Below are 18,896 nucleotides of genomic sequence, written 5' to 3'. Positions count from 1 at the left end.
GAGGGCCTCACTAAGAAGCTGAGGCTGACCACAAACCTATGATCCTCCTGTCTCAGCCTCCCACATACTGGGATTATAAGTGTGAGCCACCAAGCCTGGCCTGTTAACTAGATTTCTTTAGAGTGGCGTTCTGCAAACTTTACCCAGAATTAAGATTCTTCTCAAGTACACTTCTGAAATGCTAAATGTCCAGTCTTCTTTCTAGTTTAACTTCCTTCAAGTTAAACTGTCCCTCTCCCAGTTTAACTTGATGGGGCCTAGTAGTCTTGATGGGCCCTTCCAACACTTCTATTAAGAAGTGTTGGAGTATTGGTTCAATATTTATTAAGTGCAAAGCTATAGTTCTCAGGCATAATGAGAATCTGGTCATTCTTGTTTAAGGATAGTGTCAGAGTCATTCCTTCCACAAGTATTTAGCAAGTACATGGGAGATGGTTCTTGGCGTGCCTTGACTTACTGACTAGACTGGCAGTATTGTAGGTTCTAGGGGTGTAGCTACACATAAGACACAGTGACCTGGAGCACAATAAGATATTGTGGATACCCTAAAATAATAAAGCAAATTTCAGATAGCTCTGTAGTAAAGTAGAAGGTGGGGGGGAATAACTTTTTTTTTTTTTTTTTTTGGTGGTACTGGGGGTGGAACCCAGAGGCTTTCTACCTCTGGGCTATACTCCCAGACCCATTCTATATTTTATTTGGAAACAGGGTCACACTAAGTAGCTGAGAGCCTCACTAAGTAGCTGAGAGCCTCACTAAATACCTGAGGCTGGCTTCGAACCTGCGTGATCCTCTTGTCTCAGCCTCCCAAGCGCGGGGATTACAAGCGTGCGCCACCACACCCAGCTTGGGGAAATAACTTTTGATTGGGTGAACAGAATAAGTGTCTCTAAGGATAAGCCATTACCTGGGTATGGTGGCACACAGGCTTGTAATCCCAGTTATTTGGGAGGTTGAGACAGGAGGATCCAGGTTCTTGGCCAGCCTCGGCTACTTAGTGAGGCCCTCTGCAACTTAGTAAGACTCTGTTTCAAAGTAAAGAATAAAAAAAGAAAAATAGGGAAGAGGGTGTATTACAGATGTAGAATGCCCCTGGGTTCAATCCTCAGCACCACAAAAAAAAAAAAAAAAAGAAAAGAAAAAGTGAGACCAGATACGGCAATACAGATCTTAAATGCCCCCAAAGGCTGACATGCCAGAGGCTCCGTTGCCCGCTTCTGGAGCTCTTGGAAGGTGGTGAAACTAGTGGAGGTGGGGCCTAGAGAAAGGAAGTTAGGTCTTTGTGTGTGTGCCCTTGAATGGGAATTGCGATCTAGCTACAGTCCTCTTTCTCTCTGCACAGCCTCCAGGAGATGAACAGACCCCTACCACGCACTCCATAATGAACCGTACGGCCACAGGCCCGAGGCGGCGGAGCCAAGCCCATGGACCAAAACCGTGAGCCAAACTCCTCCTCATAAGCTATTTATCTCAGTATCTCCACAGCAAGGGGCAGCTGACTCACACACCTCAGTGATGAAGGCAGTCACCCGTGTGTGGAAATGGACAGGAAAACCCCTTCCAGGCAGAAGTAATCGCAGGTGCAATGGCGCATCCCCAGAGGGGTCATTCTGCCTTCTAGGAACTCAGAAGTCAGAGTAGTTGTAGCTCGGAAAGCCAAGGAAGCCCAGGCCAAACCATACAGGGCCTTAGAGACGCTGCCGAAGGTCTCATCCGTCACCATAAGGTAACAGGACGGGCCTGTTTCTAGACAGGACAGCAAATCAGACTCGGCTGGCACGGCGCGCATTCTGTCCCCTGTTACTTGAAGGCCCGAGGGCTCGGAGCCCTTGCACATGTTCTTGCCTCTCCTGGAAGGCTCCTCGGCCCCGTGACTCGCGCCCTCTCCTCCCAAGATGGCCTCAGTGTGGCCCCTTGCAGCCCCACTCTCTCTCTACCCCTTACTCCTGCCTCACAGCTAACACATTTTCTCCACAGAATCTCTCTCTCTTTTTTTTTTGGTGGTACTGGGGGTGGAACCCAGGGCCTTTCTACCTCCAGGCTACACTCCTAGATCTATTTTATACTTTACTTGGAAACAGGGTCTCACTAATTTGCTGAGAGCCTCACTCAGTAGCTGAGGCTGTGCAATCCTCCTGTCTCAGCCTCCCTCGCGCGGGGATGACAAGCGTGCACCACCACACCCGGCGCAGAATTTCTCTCTTTTAACATATCTTGTGGTTTTCTTGTTTCTCTCCTTACCGAATGACTATTACATGGAATTTTATCTTCCTGGCTAAACCTGTAACTATCCTTAGTACCAAGAAATGCCTAACATACATGTGCTCAGAAATGGGTTGCCTCAGCCAGTGGGTGGATGAATGAAAGAATGGAGGACTGATTTACATATCACTGCCATAAAAAGATCAAAATATTCTAGACAAGATGAGGAGCTAGCACTCGTAGCACTAGTCTTCCTTTATTTTTGTTCTTTTTTTATAATTTTTTTTACTGGATATTGAACACAGGCATTCTACCTCGAAGCTAAACTCCAGCCCTGTTTTATTTTTTAGTTCGAAAAAGGGTTTCAGGAAGTTGCTGAAGCCTCACTAAGTGTCTGAGGCTGGCCTTAAACCTGTGATTCTCCTGTCTCAGCCTCCTGAGTACTGCGATCACAGGCATGTGCCAACACACTCAGCTCTTCATCTGTTTTGTGTTGCTATAACAAAATACTCAAGAGTGGGTACTTTTATTTAAAAAAAAAAAGGTTTGCCAGGCTTGGTGGAGCGTGCTTACAATCCCAGTACTTGGGAGGCTGAGACAGGAAGATTGCAAGTTTGAAGAGAGCCTCAGGAATGTAACAAGACTCTGCAGCCTAGAAAGACCCTGTTTCAAAACAAAAAATGAAAAGGGCTTGGGGTGTGACTTAGAGAGGTAGAAGACGCCTGGCTTCGCGTCCAATTACCACAAAGAGGAAAACCGAGATTTGTTTAGCTCACAGTGGAGGCTGAAAACGCACCATTGAACAGCCACATCGGGTGAGGCTGCTGGGCTGTGTGCACGAGGCTGAGGGCGTAAGGACCAGCGCTTATGCGAGAGGTACGCAGCGTGTACAGACGAGAGATCCCACATAGCGGGGAAGAGGGGAGCGAGGAGGAAGGAGAGCCGGACGGGCTGTAGAACAGGCGGGCCTGCGGGGCGCTCATCCAGTCCAGCAAGAGCCATGGGAGGCTGCCGGGGTGTCGTCCCATGAGCTGTGTGCCTCCTACTGCTGTGGGCACCGCACCTCCACCGCTTAAAGATCCTCCCCTTCAGCCGGGCGTAGTGGCGCACGCTTGTAATCCCCGCACTTGGGAGGCTGAGACAGGAGGATCGCGCAGGTTCGAAGCCAGCCGCGCGCTGGCTTAGGAGACCCTGTTTCCAAATAAAAATGTAAAAATAGGTCTGGGAGTGTAGCCCAGAAGTAGAAGGGCTTCCAAGAACCCCAGTACCACCAAAAAAAAAAAAAAAAAAGATCCTCCCCTTCTCATTACCCTTGTTACCCAGGGGCCCTAACCTAGCACACGAACCTTTGAGGGGCAAACCCTGCAGAAACCAGGACAGCGTTAATGCTTTAAAAACTCTCAAACATACTGAAATATGTGGTTTTTCTAATTATCGAATCCTTAGGTTGAACCGCTGTCTGCGGAGAGGCTGGAAGAGGGACACATTTGGGTTTGGGACCTCCAAAGCAAAATCTTAGCTAAAAATCCTGTGCCGGAAATTTCACAGTACAGTTAAACTTTTGAGTTTGATTAGGACTTTGTTGTGCCTTTTTTTGTTAAAGCCCCAAAGAGATGGATGTGAATTTGGCTGAGTTTATCAGGAGGACCATCTTGAAAATCCCCATGTATGAGATGATGACCATCTTAAAAGCCTGGGATTTTCTGTCTGAAAACCAGCTGCAGAAGATAAACTTACGGCAGAGAAAGGACTCCGTGGTTCAGGACCTGGTTCTGCTGTGTGAGGTGCGCACTCAGCACGGTCAGCCTCCACTGGGGTGTATCTCTGGGGGAGAGCCCTTGTCTAGCATGTGCAAGGCCCTGGGTGCAAGCCCCAGATCCACCAAAGAAAATAATAAAATCAGCCTTAGCTGGGAAAATTAAGTACTTGGGAGTTTGAGACGGGAGGATCACGGGTTTGCAGCCAGCCTCAGCAACTTAGGGAGACCCTGTCTCCAAATAAGAAATTAAATGGAGCTGGGGGTCTAACTTGAACTTACAATGCCTCGGGCTTCAATCTCCAGTACCAAAAAAAAAAAAAGGTCAGCCTTGAACAACATGCAACCGCTTTGGGTTTTTCTTTCTTCCTTAATCCAAAAGTGAAACAAACTAATTGTAAGTAACAGTATTGACAGTAAGAAAGAAAGTGAATACCTGTGGGGGCGTGGCGGCGCATGCTTGTCATCCCAGCATTGGGAGGCTGCGACGGGAGGATCGCAGGTTCGCGGCCAGTCTCAGCTACTTAGTGAGGCCCTGTGCAGCGCAGTGAGACCCCGTTTCAAAGTAAAGAATAACAAATAGGGCTGGGGGTGTAGCTCAGAGGTAGAATCTGCCCCTGGGTTCCATCCCCAGTACTGCCAAAACAAAGAACCAGCCGTTAGAAGTGACAGATGAGGAGTGAGTTCTGGGAAGGCAACCGTAGGGCCTGGAGGACGCGGGAGCAGTCGCCCTGCTGGCGACAGGAGACAGCGGGGGGCCGTGGGCGGCTGCGGGGCCCCCGCTGAGCAGCCTGAGACACGCTCCCACCACAATTCACATTCCCTGAGCAGTGTGTTCTCTCTTGCAGGAGAAGCGTGCAAGCCTCGATGACGTGGCCCTTCTAGACATCGTCTGTAAGTGTGGGTGATATGTACTTAAATTCAACCTGTCAGGCTCATCAGCGCCAACTTCGGACACAAGTATGCGGGTTCTAGGGCTGAGGAGACCTGGCGTGGAAGCCTAGCCCTGCCACTTACCTGTCTTGTCGCCACTGCCACTTACCTGTCTTGTCGCCACTGCCACGCTGCGTGGCCTCCGTAGACTCCTGAGTAAATGGAAACGGTGGTGCACGCCCCACGGGACTGCCTTGAGGACTCAGCACAGTAGCTGGGACATCATTAACAACAGCAGCAACAAAGCCTCTCTATTTGGGCTTTATGTGACTAGAGGATTTGGAAATAGAGTTCTGAGAATTTGTTATTGCAGTGTAGCTTCTCACCTCTTCCTCTATTTTTTGGATTATTTTAAAGATATATATATATATATATATATATATATATATATATATATATATATATATATATATATTCCATAGAAAACATAATGTTGAGGCTAAGTACACGGCCCCTGGGGCCAGATGTCTTGGATTCCTTCCATGACTCTACGTCTGCTGCCGTGTGAGCTCTGGGGAGTGTGTTTAATGTCACTGGGCCCCAGTATTCCCACTTGATAACTCTGATTAAGGATAATATCCCACAAGGTTATGGTCAGGATACGAGAGTACACGTCAAGTACGGAGAGCAGAGCCTGGTATTTACTGATGAGCTGTCATTACAGTCATACGTTATCGTATATGCACGTCATATTAGCTACCTTCTGTGACGTGGAAGTTTATCAAGTTACCTTTATTAACCCCTTGCTCCGGTGCGAGAAAGCTGGATCTCCTTCAGATATCTGCCTCTGATTTGGTTTGTCTCCTTTCCAACAATCAGATACTGAGTCACAAAAGGTTTATCAACACAGTTCCCGTTTCTCGTGCATTCATTCAAATGCTCACTAAGCACCGTGGTGGCTCGTACCTGTGATCCCAGGACTTGGGAGGCTGAGAAAGGAGGATCAAAGACTGAAGGTTCTATTTTGAAATAACTAGAAAGGACAGGAGGTGTAGCTCAGAGGTAGACTGCCCTTGGGTTCGATCCTTGGTACCACAAAAAAACAAAAAGAAGCAAAGCACCTGTGGGCAGACAGCACGCCCGGCCCTGGGCAGCAAAGAGGCAAGGGGGCGTTGCCCCTCCCCAGGCGCCTCAGTCGAGTTGAGGGAAGAGGCTCAGGAGCTAACGCGTCCCTGCCGGCCGGTTGCGTGGAGTAATTAGGATGTGTTTAAATTGAGTGCATCTGAGGTTTATATTCTGCATAAGAATCTGTACCATCTAATTTGTGCATTACGACTACTCGTTCCAATTATTGTATGTTATTAAGAATATTCATGGAGGCTGTGACAGGAGGATCACGCAGGTTTGAAGCCAGCCTCAGCTGGCTTAAAAGACCCTGTTTCCTTGCCGGGCGTGGTGGCGCACGCTTGTAATCCCCACACTTGGGAGGGTGAGACAGGAGGATCGCATGGGTTTGAAGCCAGCCTCAGCTATTTAGTGAGGCTTTCAGCAACTTAGTGAGACCCTGTTTTCAAATAAAATAGAAAAAGGTCTGGGAGTATGGCCTGGAGGTAGAACAGCCCCTGGGTTCCACCCCCAGTACCACCAAAAAAAAAAAAAAACCCTGTTTCCAAATAAAAATATAAAATAGGTCTGGGAGTGTAGCCTGGAGTTAGTTAGAAGGCCCCTGGGTTCCATCCCCAGTACCACCCAAAAAAAAAAAAAAAACATATATATATATATGTATGTATGTATGTATGTATGTATATATATATATGTATGTATGTATGTATGTATTTATTCATTTATTTAATTTTGAGCCCCTTACTTCAGGAGTCCTAAAATAACGAGATTAGTAACAAGCCTTTTCCTCTCTCAGATACTCAGGTTCATCGGCACCAGAAAGTCTGGGATGTTTTTCAGATGAGTAAAGGACCAGGTAATATTCTCCATTTTAAGCAAACATCCGCATTTGCTGTTTTGGCCATTTAAGAAACGGAGAGCCGGGTGTGTGTTCTGTTAAATGTCTGTGCCGCAAGGTGACTGGCAGCTCAGATCCGAGGTCGTAGCGGCGCGCGCGTGCGGTGCGGCCATGATTGTTCTGAGCTGCTCGGCCTCAGGGCTCTCTGCAGATGTGGTCCTTGAAGACAGGACAGCGCCCTTAGTCTCTCTTCATTCTTCCTTTCTTTCGCTTTGACAGAGGAGGATGTTGACCTTTTTGACATGGAGCGATTCAAAAGTTCATTTAAGAAGATTCTCCAGAGAACGTTAAAAAACGTAAGAATAAAATCCATCTGCATTTACACCAGATTCTACTTAACGGCAGCTGGGAGCTTAAAATGTGCTACTGTCTTGAGCTTTTTGTTCGTAAGGAATTCAGTTCGCCACATCCCACACTGTTCTGCCGTGTGCCAAAGCCAGACGCCGCGAGTGTTAGAAGAGCCCCCTCCCTCCCTCCCTCCCGCAGCGCAGTCGGGCCTGGCGCCTCCGGGGAGCAGCGCCGGCCGGGAGCCACGTGCGGCCGCCGAGCACCTGAGCTGTGGCTGCTGGGCCTCGGTGACCAAACTTTTAATCTTACTTAACGCGAAGGATTTCCCTTAAATAGTGTGGCGGTGGCTCGGGCTCTGGTCGGCGCAGCTCTGGAGCACCGTGACTGAGGACGGTGTGTCTTTTGTAATGGGGAGCGAAAGAGCCCTGCACTGTGGGACCTCTCCACTCCAGCCGCGGCCTTCGAAATGAGAAGCAAGAGCTGAGCAGTGTAAGGCGCTCTGCTCTGCTCCCCTCCACGCCCAGACTGGGGAGAATCCTCGTCTGCTGCTCCGCGGGCATCGGGAAGAGCAGCTAGGTTCAGAGTGGGCAGAGCAGCCACCGGAGCAACCTGAATTTCCTGGAGTAAGATTCCAGAGGGAGGAAGCAAGCAGCAGGCCAGCTGAGTACGCCGCTCAGGTTCCTCCTTCCCAGGGAAGGTGATGCCTGGGGAATCACTGAGTTTTCTGCAAAGCTCATGAGCTAGGAGCAGGCTGTTAAGTACCAGCCACACTTCCGAGTTAAAAATGCTTACCACGATCCATAACTGAAAACCAAATAAAACTTCCTGGTGGGGGGTGGATGGGCGGGTGTTGGGGGGTGCTGGAGCTTGAACCTGGGGGCATTCTGCCTCCAAGCTACACCCCCAGCCCTCTTTATTTTGTTTTGAAACAGTCTCATAAGGTTGCTGAAATTCTCACTGAGGTGGTTCTCACACCTGTAAACCTCCTGTCTCGGCCTCCCAAGTATTGGGAATACAGACGTTGAGCCACCATGCTTGGGCTGTATTCTTGTCATATAACATCCTTTTAAGTAGTTTTTAGCTACTGAGCTAAATGCATAAAAGCATTAGGATCAGTATGTTTTTGAAACTATCCCTATATAGAAATCTTACTATTAAACTTTATAGTATAAGCCAGGCGTGGTGGCGCACGCTTGTAATCCCAGCGTTTGGGAGGCTGACACAGGATTGCAGTTCATGGACAGCCTCAGCTACTTAGTGAGCCCCTTTGCAACGCAGTGGGACCCTGTTTCAACAAAGAATAAGCCGGGCGTGGTGGCGCACACTTACAATCCCCGTACTTGAAAGCTGAGACAGGAGGATCGCAGTTTGCAGCCAGCCTCAGCTACTTGGGTCCTTTGCAACTCATTGACACCCTGTTTCAAAATAAAAAATAGGGCGGGGGTGGAGCTCTGAGGTAGAATGCCCCTGGTTTCATCCTCAGTACCGCAAAAAAAGAAAAAAAATTTATAGTGTATGCTAGGTCTGCGTTAGATGCTTAAAAATGGCTTCATTATAAAACACTACCTCACATGTAAACTCTTACGTATAGAGGAACCATGTTCAGAACAAGCCCCAAAACTCATTGAAAAGTACCCGTGTCGTCCCCTTGTAGGTTTTTAATAATGTTTTTCTTTCCAAAAGACTCTACAAGGCAAATGTGTCTTTAAAACAATAACAAAATGTCTTCCCAAAGATTCCCCAAAACACTTGTCATCAAAAGTAGGAGAACAGCCGCCCAGGCCTCAGCCTGGGTGCAAAGTCGTAATGAGGTTGTCCACTCGTACGAGTTGCCTGCGTGGGTGCCACGGGCGCTTCCACCGGGAAACCCGCATCTTCTCTTACCAAGGTGACGGTCACCTTCAGAGACGCGGAGGAGAACGCGGTCTGGATCCGACTTGCCTGGGGAACACAGAACAAGAAGCCAAACCAGTACAAGCCGACCTACGTGCTGTATTATCCCCAGACTCCCTACGCCTTCACGTCCTCGTCGCCGAAGAGCACTGAACCCCTCCTGGGCCAGGTACGAGCCAGCTGCTACCGGCACCAGATCGCTGCCAGGCCTCAGCCGCGTCTGCAAGGGCTGCGTGGCTCACACGCTCCGTGAGCATTGCCTGTAGAATACATTTGATTCCTGTTCTCCTAAAAGGAGCAGAAAGTGGAGGTGTGGCATGCAGTGTTCATTTAGAGCTCTTCTTTATTCTTTATTGTCTTAATCTAGAAGTAACACATGTAATGTAAAAAAAAAAAGAATTGACAAGCATGGTAGCGCTCGCCTGGAATCCCAGTACTTGGGAGGCTGAGACAGGAGGGTCACAAGTTCAAGGACAGCCTCAGACTCTCCTCAACTTGGACCCCGCATCAAAATAAAAAGGGCTGAAGATGTAGCTTAGAGGTAGAATGGCTCTGGGTTCAATCCCCAGTACCACCAAAAAATAAAAATAAAAACAACCCAAAAGTCTCCAAAAATAAAAACTTAGTCTTTAAAACTTCATACCCAGCCGGGCGCTGTGGCGCACGCTTGTAATCCCCGCTCTTGGGAGTCTGAGACAAGAGGATCGCGCAGGTTCGAAGCCAGCCTCAGCTACTGAGTGAGGCTCTCAGCAACTTAGTGAGACCCTGTTTCCAAATAAAATAGAAAATAGGTCTGGGGATATAGCCCGAGGTAGAAATCCCTTGGGTTCCACCCTCAGTACCAAAAAAACAAAAAAGCTCTATACCCTTTTCCCTAACCCATTCACCCAAAATAATTTCTATTAGTGTTCTGATTCATTTCAAAAGATATTTTGTCACAAAAGGCAGGGTAGAACATATGATTCCATAATTTGCTTGCGGGGGATGGGGGGTACTAAGGCTAGAACCCAGAGGCATTCTATCTCCGAGATCCACCCCCAGCCCTTTTCAGCTTTTGTTTTCAGAGTCTCACTAGGTTGCTGAGGCTCTGACCCCAGCTTTCCAAGTACTGGGATTACAGGCATGTACCACATACCTGGCTTATAATTTGCTTTTCTAACAGCATTTCCACGTGGCTATATACAGTGCTTTCTCATGACTGTATAATCTGCCTGCTAATAGCCATTATGGGCATCCATAACCATTTTCCCCACATTGAAGACTGCTTTAACCCTAAGCTGTAGCCTTTGTCCAAAGTCCGCCCCTCTTTATGGTTTGCCTGGTGTTTCTGGCTTCCACGCATCTTTCTTAAACTGTCCCTGCAGTCGCCACGCCCACTGTTGGCGATTCACAGCTAGAGCGGCACCTTCCGTTCCCGATCTTACGTGTCGCGTCGATGGGGGTGAGCAGCTCCTCCATCCTGGCCGCGTCACCTCCCTGCTTCCCTGTGTCTGGCAGAGCCGGGGAGCACCGCGCCGGTGTCGGCGCCGAGCTGGCTGTCGGAGCCGGCGGTGTCCCCTGCTGCTTAGGATGCTGGGTGGTTCACTGTGGTAGCAGGAAGACTGCTCCTCGCCCTCCCCCTGACACTGAACTCTGCTTTTCCTTTGGGGTCCCTCCCTCCCTCCCTGATGGTGCTGGTCATTCGCCCGCGTCCAGCGCGGTGGGCGCGTCCTGCTGCAGGTGTTTTTGGGTTTTGTTTTGGTATTGGGAATTAAACCCAGCTTCCTACCTCCAAGTGATACGCCCTTGCCCTCGTGGTGTTTATTTTGAAACAGGGTCTCACGGAATTGCTAAGAGTCTTGCTAACTGCTGCAGATACTTTATAAACATTACCTCCAGGGCTAACGGTCATTTCTGTTGTGTACCTTAAGGCAAATGTATTTCTACTCTCTAGTTCCAAGTAAATAGCTTATTTGAGTAGTTTTCTTTTTACCATCTAACTTGTTTCCCAAGTAACAGGCAGCTTTATAAAGTATAATTACAAATTGCACTTAATACATGGTTTTTTTCCTCAGTATTTGTCCAAAAGCATACACATTTGCATATTTGCATGGAGTATCATTGTAATCTAGATGACTTTTTTTTTTTTTTTTTTTTTGCTGTACCGGGGATGGAACCCCAGGGGCATTCTACCTCCGAGCGACAGCCCCAACCCTAATTTTTTTTTATTATTTTTGAGGCAGGAGCTCACTGAGTTGCAAGGAGCCTCACCAAGTAGCTGAGGCTGTCTGCAAACCGCAAACCTCCAGTCTCCGCCTCCCAAATGCCGGGATTACAAACGTGCGCCACCACGCCCGGCTAAAATGATAACTTTTGAGTATTCATTGTTCATTTCTAAGTCTGGACTTGATTTATGGTAACTCCTAACTTTAAACAGAATCCCTTTCCTAAAAACAACTGCTGTGTGTGTGTGTGTGTGTGTGTGTGTGTTAGGTTCTGGGAATGGAACCCAGGGGCATCCCACCTCCCAAGGTACACCCCTGCCTTTTTTTATTCTTATATTTGGAAACAGGATCTCACTGTGTTGCAGAGGGCCTCACTAACTTGCTGAGGCTGTCTGGAAACCTGCCATCCTGTCTGAGTCTCCCAGATACTGGGATTACAAGTGTGCGCCAACACACCCGGCCCAGTGGCTGCACTGAGAAGACCTTGATGCCACCGACCACTTTTTTTTTAAGTGGAACAATGGGCAGTACAATGTTTCTGTGTTTCTCTTCACTCTTACCGGTCGCTGCGCTTACTTTCTACTTTGACAGACATTATAAGCCCAGTCATAGTATTGTAATAGTGATCCTAATAGCTTTGCTAATTTTCAATTCAAGGCTCTGACAGTCGCCAGCAAACACCATCAGATTGTGAAAATGGACCTGAGAAGCCGGCACCTGGACTCCCTCAAGGCCATAGTTTTTAAACAGTACAATCAGGTGGGCCCATCAGCGACTCTGTCTTTAAAGCGGAATTGTCTTGTAAGTAGGCACGGGGTGGTGAAGCAGGTGGGAGTCCACTCCAACCAGAGATCACTTAGAGTTAGTGAAGAAAGCTTTCAGTCAGCCCAAAAGGAAACAAAATCACCTTTTTATAATTGTTCTAGATCCCAGGTTCCAAATCGGCCATTCCAGTTAGGGTTGATTTCCTCTTTAGAGTAACTTAACAATGTCTGCTGATGCTAAATACATTATTCTCTTATGCAAGAAAAAAATATAACTAAGATTTCAATCCACCAGTCAAGCAGGGGTGGAGATGACAGGGACAGCATGGGTTTATTGAGTCCCACAATTTGTTTACTTGTTAAAACTGTTTGAAGGTGTTATTTAATGGTGAAAGCGGGTCTGGCCTTACTCCTGGGCTCCGGGGTTTCCCCCTGCGTATGGAAAACATCTCTTCCTGTGCTCAGCCTCTGTAGGTAGGAGGCGGTGAAGGCTCTGTGTCTATCTTTGATCCCTCGGAGATGTCATCCCTGTGTATTCTCCTCCGTTCTAAGTAGAAAGAAGGGGTGATTGTCTGCAAGTCACTATTTAAGGGAAAAAATATCTAATATTAAGATGTTAGGTAATGATTTTCTCCCCGGGCCACCCCTTCTCCTCCTACCTCCTGCTAAACTGATATCAACTGCTCTGCCAGAACAGTGACATTAGTAGGAAAATCCACACAGTCAGACCTCTGAATTACAGTGGCTCCAAGGGGGACAATGAGAGAAGGAGGTCAAGACGTTCAGACCTAGGGCAGGACAGTTCTTTTTGTAACGGGGCTCTCGGTGAGCATTTTAGGGCGATAGAGTTGACGCTAAAATATACATTGCCAATACTGCCTTTGTTTCCTGTAGCTTTGGCACTCACCCCCAGCCGCCTTCCAGACCCATTTTTATGATGACCAAGTACAGAGTTCTTAAGCAAAACAGCCATGTCTCGGCCCCACCGCGGCTCTGCCAGCCTCGCGTCCCAGGAGCAGAGCTCAGCTCAGCCAGGATGTGGCCTCAGAGCTCTTTGTCTTGGGGAAAAATGATCAAGATTTCACTTTTCTTTTTACATATTAAGACCAATGAACATAATACTTGAAGATGTTAACATCAATAAAACATTCATCTTTTTTCTTCTTCTTTAGAACTTTGAAAATCACAACTCCTCGACAGCTCTACAGGAAAGAAGCCTGGGACTACATATGAATAGTATGTGTGTTTTGAGATAAAACTGAAATTTATAAATGGATTATTTCCTTACAGATTTCCTTAAGAAAACACCAGGATCCAGATATAAAACTATGTACTGCATTGAGACCAACTGAAAAACATTAATTGAAGGAGGAGAGCCAAGCTTATCTGTGTCTCCTTCAGAGTTTACTAGAATGGTCTCTGATAACAGTAGCAACAAAAACTAGCTAATAGTTGTTGAGGCTTCTTTTGTACTGAGGACTATACAAAGGTGTCTCTGTTACTTCCTTCATCTTCATCCTAGTACCAGGGATAAGTGCTATTCCTTGGGAATTTAGAACCTGGCTCAGCAACTCCAGGAAAGTCATGCTGCGGCCAGCAGGGGGCCGGAGTGAGTCTCAGGCCTGAGCACTGGGTGCCCTGGTCCTAGGGAGTCAGAACAGTGCCGGCGTTGCTACTCAGAGGTCACAAGAGTCTCTCCCTGGAAAGCCCAGGAGAACAGGAGAAGGATTTATCAAAAGTGAAGACATGCCTATCTCTGAGCAGCGATTTAGCTGAACAGTGCAGTGGTACAGCAGTTATCAACTAAACATTGATATAACTCGCCCAAGGCGTAAAAACTACTCTTGATTTTATACTAGCTAAAGAAAGTGGGACACGAAATTATGTATTTTATAATCCCAGTTTTAAAAAAAAGTATGTATAACCCTTTTGTCTCAATCTCAGAGTTTTAAAGCATCTTATTTATTGCAAAAGTCTCATCTTTATCACTTTTTAAAAATTAAATGTAAATGGAGAGCCCTAAGGTTTCAAGTTTGGTAAAGCCCTTTAAACTTAAGAGGGGGGTGTGTGTGTGTGTGTGTGTGTGTGTGTGTGTGTGTGTAAGTAAAATGTACTAAAATAAAATTTAAGAAATAAACAAATTGTTTTTTTTTTAAGTACATACAGAGCCAGACGTGGTGGTGCGCAACTATAATTCCAGTACTATAATTCCAACTATAATTCCAGATCACAGGTACACAGCCAGCCTCGGCAACTTAGCGAGGCCCTTGGTAACTCAGTGAGACCGCTTTCAAAATTTTAAAATAGGGCTGAGGAGACAGAATGCCCCTGGGTTCAATCCCCAGTACCACAAAAATAATAAAAATAATATAGTAATAAGTAAAAATAAAAATACAAGCCGGGTGTGGTGGCGCAGGCTTGTAATCCCCACGCTTGGGAGGCAGAGACAGGAGGATCACGCAGGTTCGAAGCCAGACTCGCTGGCTTAAGAGACCCTGTTTCCAAATTTTTTTAAAAAGTATAAAAATAGGTCTGGGAGTGTAGCCTGGAGGTAGAAGGGTTTCCAGGAACCCCAGTACCACCAAAAAATTTAAAAAATTATAAATAAATAATAATACATACATGTATATGAATATTTATTTTTATTCATTATATAAGGAGCTAAACAGAAACATATTAAAATAATGTTTATCATAAACATGATAAATATTAAAGTAACAGTGTTTATCTCTGGGTGTTAGAATTATTGATCATTTTCATTCTAATTGCCTATAATTTCCAACTATTCTATATAATAAATTAGAATCAAGAGAAGGCATAGGAAATATTAAATTATTTTGGTTTTTTGGAAAGGGTTTTGTTTTTGTTTGTTGTGGGTCTGGAGATGGAACCCAGGGGCATTTGATCTCCGAGCTATACCCCCAGCCCTATTTTTTATTCTTTATTTTGAAGCAGGGTCTCACTAAGTTACAAAGGACCTCACTAAGTAGCTGAGGCTGTCCACTAACCGCAATCCTCCTGTCTCAGCCTCCTGAATGCTGGGATTACAAGCGTGCGCCACCATACCCAGCTTGGAAATATTAAGTTATACAAATAATTTTAAAAGATTAGAAATATAAAGAGGATGCTTTAAGGATGCAATATATTCCTAATGGCTATTTTGTTGGAAATCTTACACCTATAGTGGATTCAAGGATCATTCATGAAAATGCAGTAGAAAAAGAGAGAGTCCAAAGAGTGACCCAGGAAACCTTTGGAGACTATCCCCAGCCACAACTAGAATTTGCACAATATAAGGTAGGACATTGCAATAAACACCACTTCCAACTTAGCAGCATTTCTTAAAAAGAAAAGTTAATTGAAAAATCAGTCTAAGAAACTTTCTTTTTCATGTATCACTTCAATGTCGTAAGTAAATTTATGAGTTAGCTAGACTTCCTTGTTATATTAAATTCCCTTAAATTAAAAATTCAGTTATGTATAACTGGCCATGATCTATTCACTTGAGCGGGAAAATGTGTAGGTTATACCATTAAGCCCACGCATGCCTAGAACAGTACTTGGCATGTAGTAGGTGCTAATAAATACTTATTGAATAAGAGAGTAAATAAGTAAGTCACTACATCGCCACCACCACCGCCACCACCCCGCATCACATGGAAAAAAATCTGTAGCATAAATACACTGCAAAGGTAGTGTGTTCCACAAGTGTGCTGCTGCCACGGGAGGCAGGAAAAGGCCACAGGTGCTCATGCAAGCCCATCACCACCATTCGAAGAAGTTGAGGTTTACATCGTGAGCACCCTAGTCTGCGTCCGTTTTCCTGCACACAGCACCCTCCTTCCCCCAAACCCTCTGATTGATTTCTGTTTAGTCTTGCTAGAGCTGCAGGACACACTTTAAAATCTTCAGCTGATTTCTTAGGCCCAACGCCGATTCGGTTCGGTTTGTTTTCAGCGGGAGAAGTCCACTGACGCCTTTCAGACCTGGGTTTCAGGTTGAGCTTCCCTAGTGACAGGTTTTAAGGGAGCTCCTTGACACACTCGTAGTCCAGGAGAGCAAGGTCCTCTGCACTGATGGACCGTCTCGTAGGAATGGGCCTGCAGTGTAGATTTCTCGGCCTCACCCAGACCTGGGTCTGAGGAGGTGGGACGATTCCGCGCTCTCATGCTGGAGAGCCACTGGTCTAGGTGATGGGTCGTTTGATTTGCAAAACTTCCTTTTCCCACATGTTAGAGCGCCTCTCTTCTGTAAGTCTACGTACACATGCATATGGGCCTCTAGCTTTTCCACACTACTATTCTGGAAAATGTCAAACCTTCAGAATACTGGCAAGAACGGTCCAGTGAACAGCCATCCCCCCTTTGCTTCAACTCACCGATTGTTCAGTTTTGCCTCAGTCGCTTTTTTTCCTCTCTTTTTATTCTGAACCATTTAAATTTATCGCAGACATTACTCAGCCCCAAAGTATTTCAGCATACTGTCTCTAAATTGTAAAAAGCACGTTACATTAAAAATTTGAAATTTCGCATCTAAGAGCCAAGTACCTATTGAAGAAGCAGTACTTGCATATTTGATAATATTAAGGAGTTGTTTTTAATTTTTTAGGTCTGCTAGTGGTATTGGAGTTTTGTTTTTAAAGACTTCTTTTCTCTTTTAGATACATGCTGAAATACTTTCAGATATTTGCATCCAAACAGTCTCGTGGGGCAGTCAGTAGGGACTGGGCGAGGGGGTATCAGACGAAACCAGGTGGCCAGAAGCTGGCAATGGATTCAGCCGCGTGATGTGCACAGGGGACTCATGCCAGGCTTCGCACTTCTAAATATTTTTAAATCTTCCCTAAAACGAAGCTGTGGCGGTGACTCAAAAGATGTGACATTTTTATGTTGAAGTGACACATTACAAAAGATAGCACCAGTTTTCCATTAAGAATGCCAAGTACGAGGGTGCCTGAGGGCAGAGGTGACGGTCAGCGTCTCTGCTCGTGTCCTCCGGGGTACACCCGTGCAGATGCTGGCTGCGCTGTTGGCAGTCAGCAAATTAAATGGCCTCCACCTTCATTACTCCCTGTATTTCTTGATGGCAATCATTAGTGAAATGTATAATTTGATTCCATTACCTTTTACCACTCCAACTGACACAAGTCATTTATAAACTTGTTTATTGACAGCTCGAAACGAAGTTCAGAAGTGACTTAAATGGAGGCGTCTTGGCCGAGAGGAAGGAACCCCTCCGGTGCCTAATAAAATTCTCCAGCCCGCACCTGCTGGAGGCATTGAAATCCTTAGCACCCGCCGGTGAGTGCTCTTATTTTACAAGCTAGAAGAGTTAACAACAGTACCCGCATTTGATCTTCTACTGCTGACTCATACTGGGGTTGGGGGGGCCATCATGCACCCGCTAATCTTGGCCATTTCTAAACAGACTCAGATCTGTGTGATTAGTTTTTCTTTTTTGATTTTTTATTTCAGGTATTGCAGATGCGCCACTTTCTCCGCTGCTCACCTGCATACCCAGCAAAGGAATGAATTACTTTAAAATCAGAGATAAGTAAGACGTGTGTGGTTCTGCAGTGGCAGTACCTGGCTATTTGGTCATCTTATGGAATTGTTATTAATATTTTACGTCTGCTAGCGGTGGATTGCTAGTGGCTCCTTGTCTGTCATGCATACATTCCAGTTAAAGGCTAGCTGGGTAGAGTCTGTCTATGAACTCACACTTTAGAAATTAATCCTTGGTATGGAGAATTGAGAAATCTTCACATTAATCATTGGGACTGATTCTTTTATCCACCCTATGTACCCCTGCCCCTTTTCCTGCTAAGCTTAGCAGCTGTGGGCATTTGAGACACAACAGAATATGTGTTTGGCTGTGGATTAATCCGGGTGCAGAATGTGCGGAAGCCAAGCCCGTGGCACAGCGGCTCACCTGCCGCCGCCGTGTCTAGCGTCCCCTTCCCTCTCCTGCCTCTCCTGGATCGTAGCCAGGTCTCCTCCCAATGGCTGGTTTCTAGGGATTTAACGTTAAGCCTCGGATCACGAAGAAGCACTAAGAAACTGTACCCAACTTGAAATTTCTTGGAGAATCATAAGATCGGTCCATTCAGAAAACAAGAGTTGGGTCCGTTAAGCTGTTGTTGCAGGAGGTCGCATATCCAGTGTATTCACTTATATAAAACAATGGCTGTAAATATGATACTTTTCATAATGTATTTTATCATATTTGTTATATTCAGACAGACCACTATTATACTGATTTGTGAATAAAGATACTGAAAACTGGTACATCAATTACATGTGTGTTTGTGCACGTGGTTCTGGGGATTTAACTAAGGGGCATTCTACCTCTGAGCTACACCCCCAGCCCTTTTTATTTTTTATTTTGAAACAAGGTCTTGCAAAATTGCTGAGGCTGGCCTTGATCTACAACCCTCCTGTCTCAGCCTAACAAGTACTGGGTTTACAGGTGTTTGCCACCATGCCTGGCAATTTTAGTCAAATTTACAGATGTCATAAGCACTTCACTTATGTCCAGTTAGGCACTGAGTCTGTTGAGGTGTACTAATGCTGTGTGGTGTGCGTGCGCGCGTATGTGTGCTGGGGATTAAACCCTGGGGCTTTCTATCTGAGCTACACTTCCAGCCCTATTTTATTTGGAGATGACCTCACTAAGTTGATGAGAATGCCACTACTTGTTGAGGCTGTCCTCGAACCTGTGATCCTCCTGTGTCAGCCTCCCAAGTACTGGGATTACAGGCATGTGCCACCACGCCCAACTTGCTTGTCTCCTTTTTACCATAGTCATGGTTTAGGGCATCTTTACTGATGTGCACACCAAGTGGGGATTCTGTCCAGTCCTTGAACGCCTGCATTAGATCTGCAGAAGGCCCTGCG

At 46.2% G+C, this 18,896-nt stretch overlaps 1 protein-coding gene across 2 annotated transcripts; it reads left to right on the top strand.

Annotated features, from left to right (window-relative positions):
* Positions 1 to 3,815: 3,815 nt before the first annotated feature.
* On the top strand, positions 3,816 to 17,557 carry CENPN (centromere protein N; the record flags this gene model as incomplete). Of its 2 annotated transcripts, XM_080702708.1 has the most annotated exons (10): positions 3,816 to 3,986; positions 4,807 to 4,852; positions 6,750 to 6,809; positions 7,071 to 7,147; positions 9,028 to 9,201; positions 11,894 to 11,995; positions 13,173 to 13,236; positions 15,185 to 15,297; positions 17,174 to 17,300; positions 17,475 to 17,557. In XM_080702708.1, the coding sequence occupies 10 exons, from the start codon at positions 3,816 to 3,818 to the stop codon at positions 17,555 to 17,557; spliced, it is 1,017 nt and encodes a 338-aa protein (XP_080558834.1). The 2 variants fall into 2 exon arrangements, with proteins under 2 accessions (XP_080558834.1, XP_080558835.1); XM_080702709.1 differs by lacking the exon at positions 11,894 to 11,995.
* Between the last annotated feature and the right edge of the window lie 1,339 nt (positions 17,558 to 18,896).

Source organism: Muscardinus avellanarius (genome assembly GCF_963383645.1).
Source record: "Muscardinus avellanarius genome assembly, chromosome: 10".
In the NCBI taxonomy this organism is placed as follows: domain Eukaryota; kingdom Metazoa; phylum Chordata; class Mammalia; order Rodentia; family Gliridae; genus Muscardinus; species Muscardinus avellanarius.
Note: the sequence above shows the minus strand (reverse complement) of the source record. Positions and strands in the feature narration are given on the sequence as shown.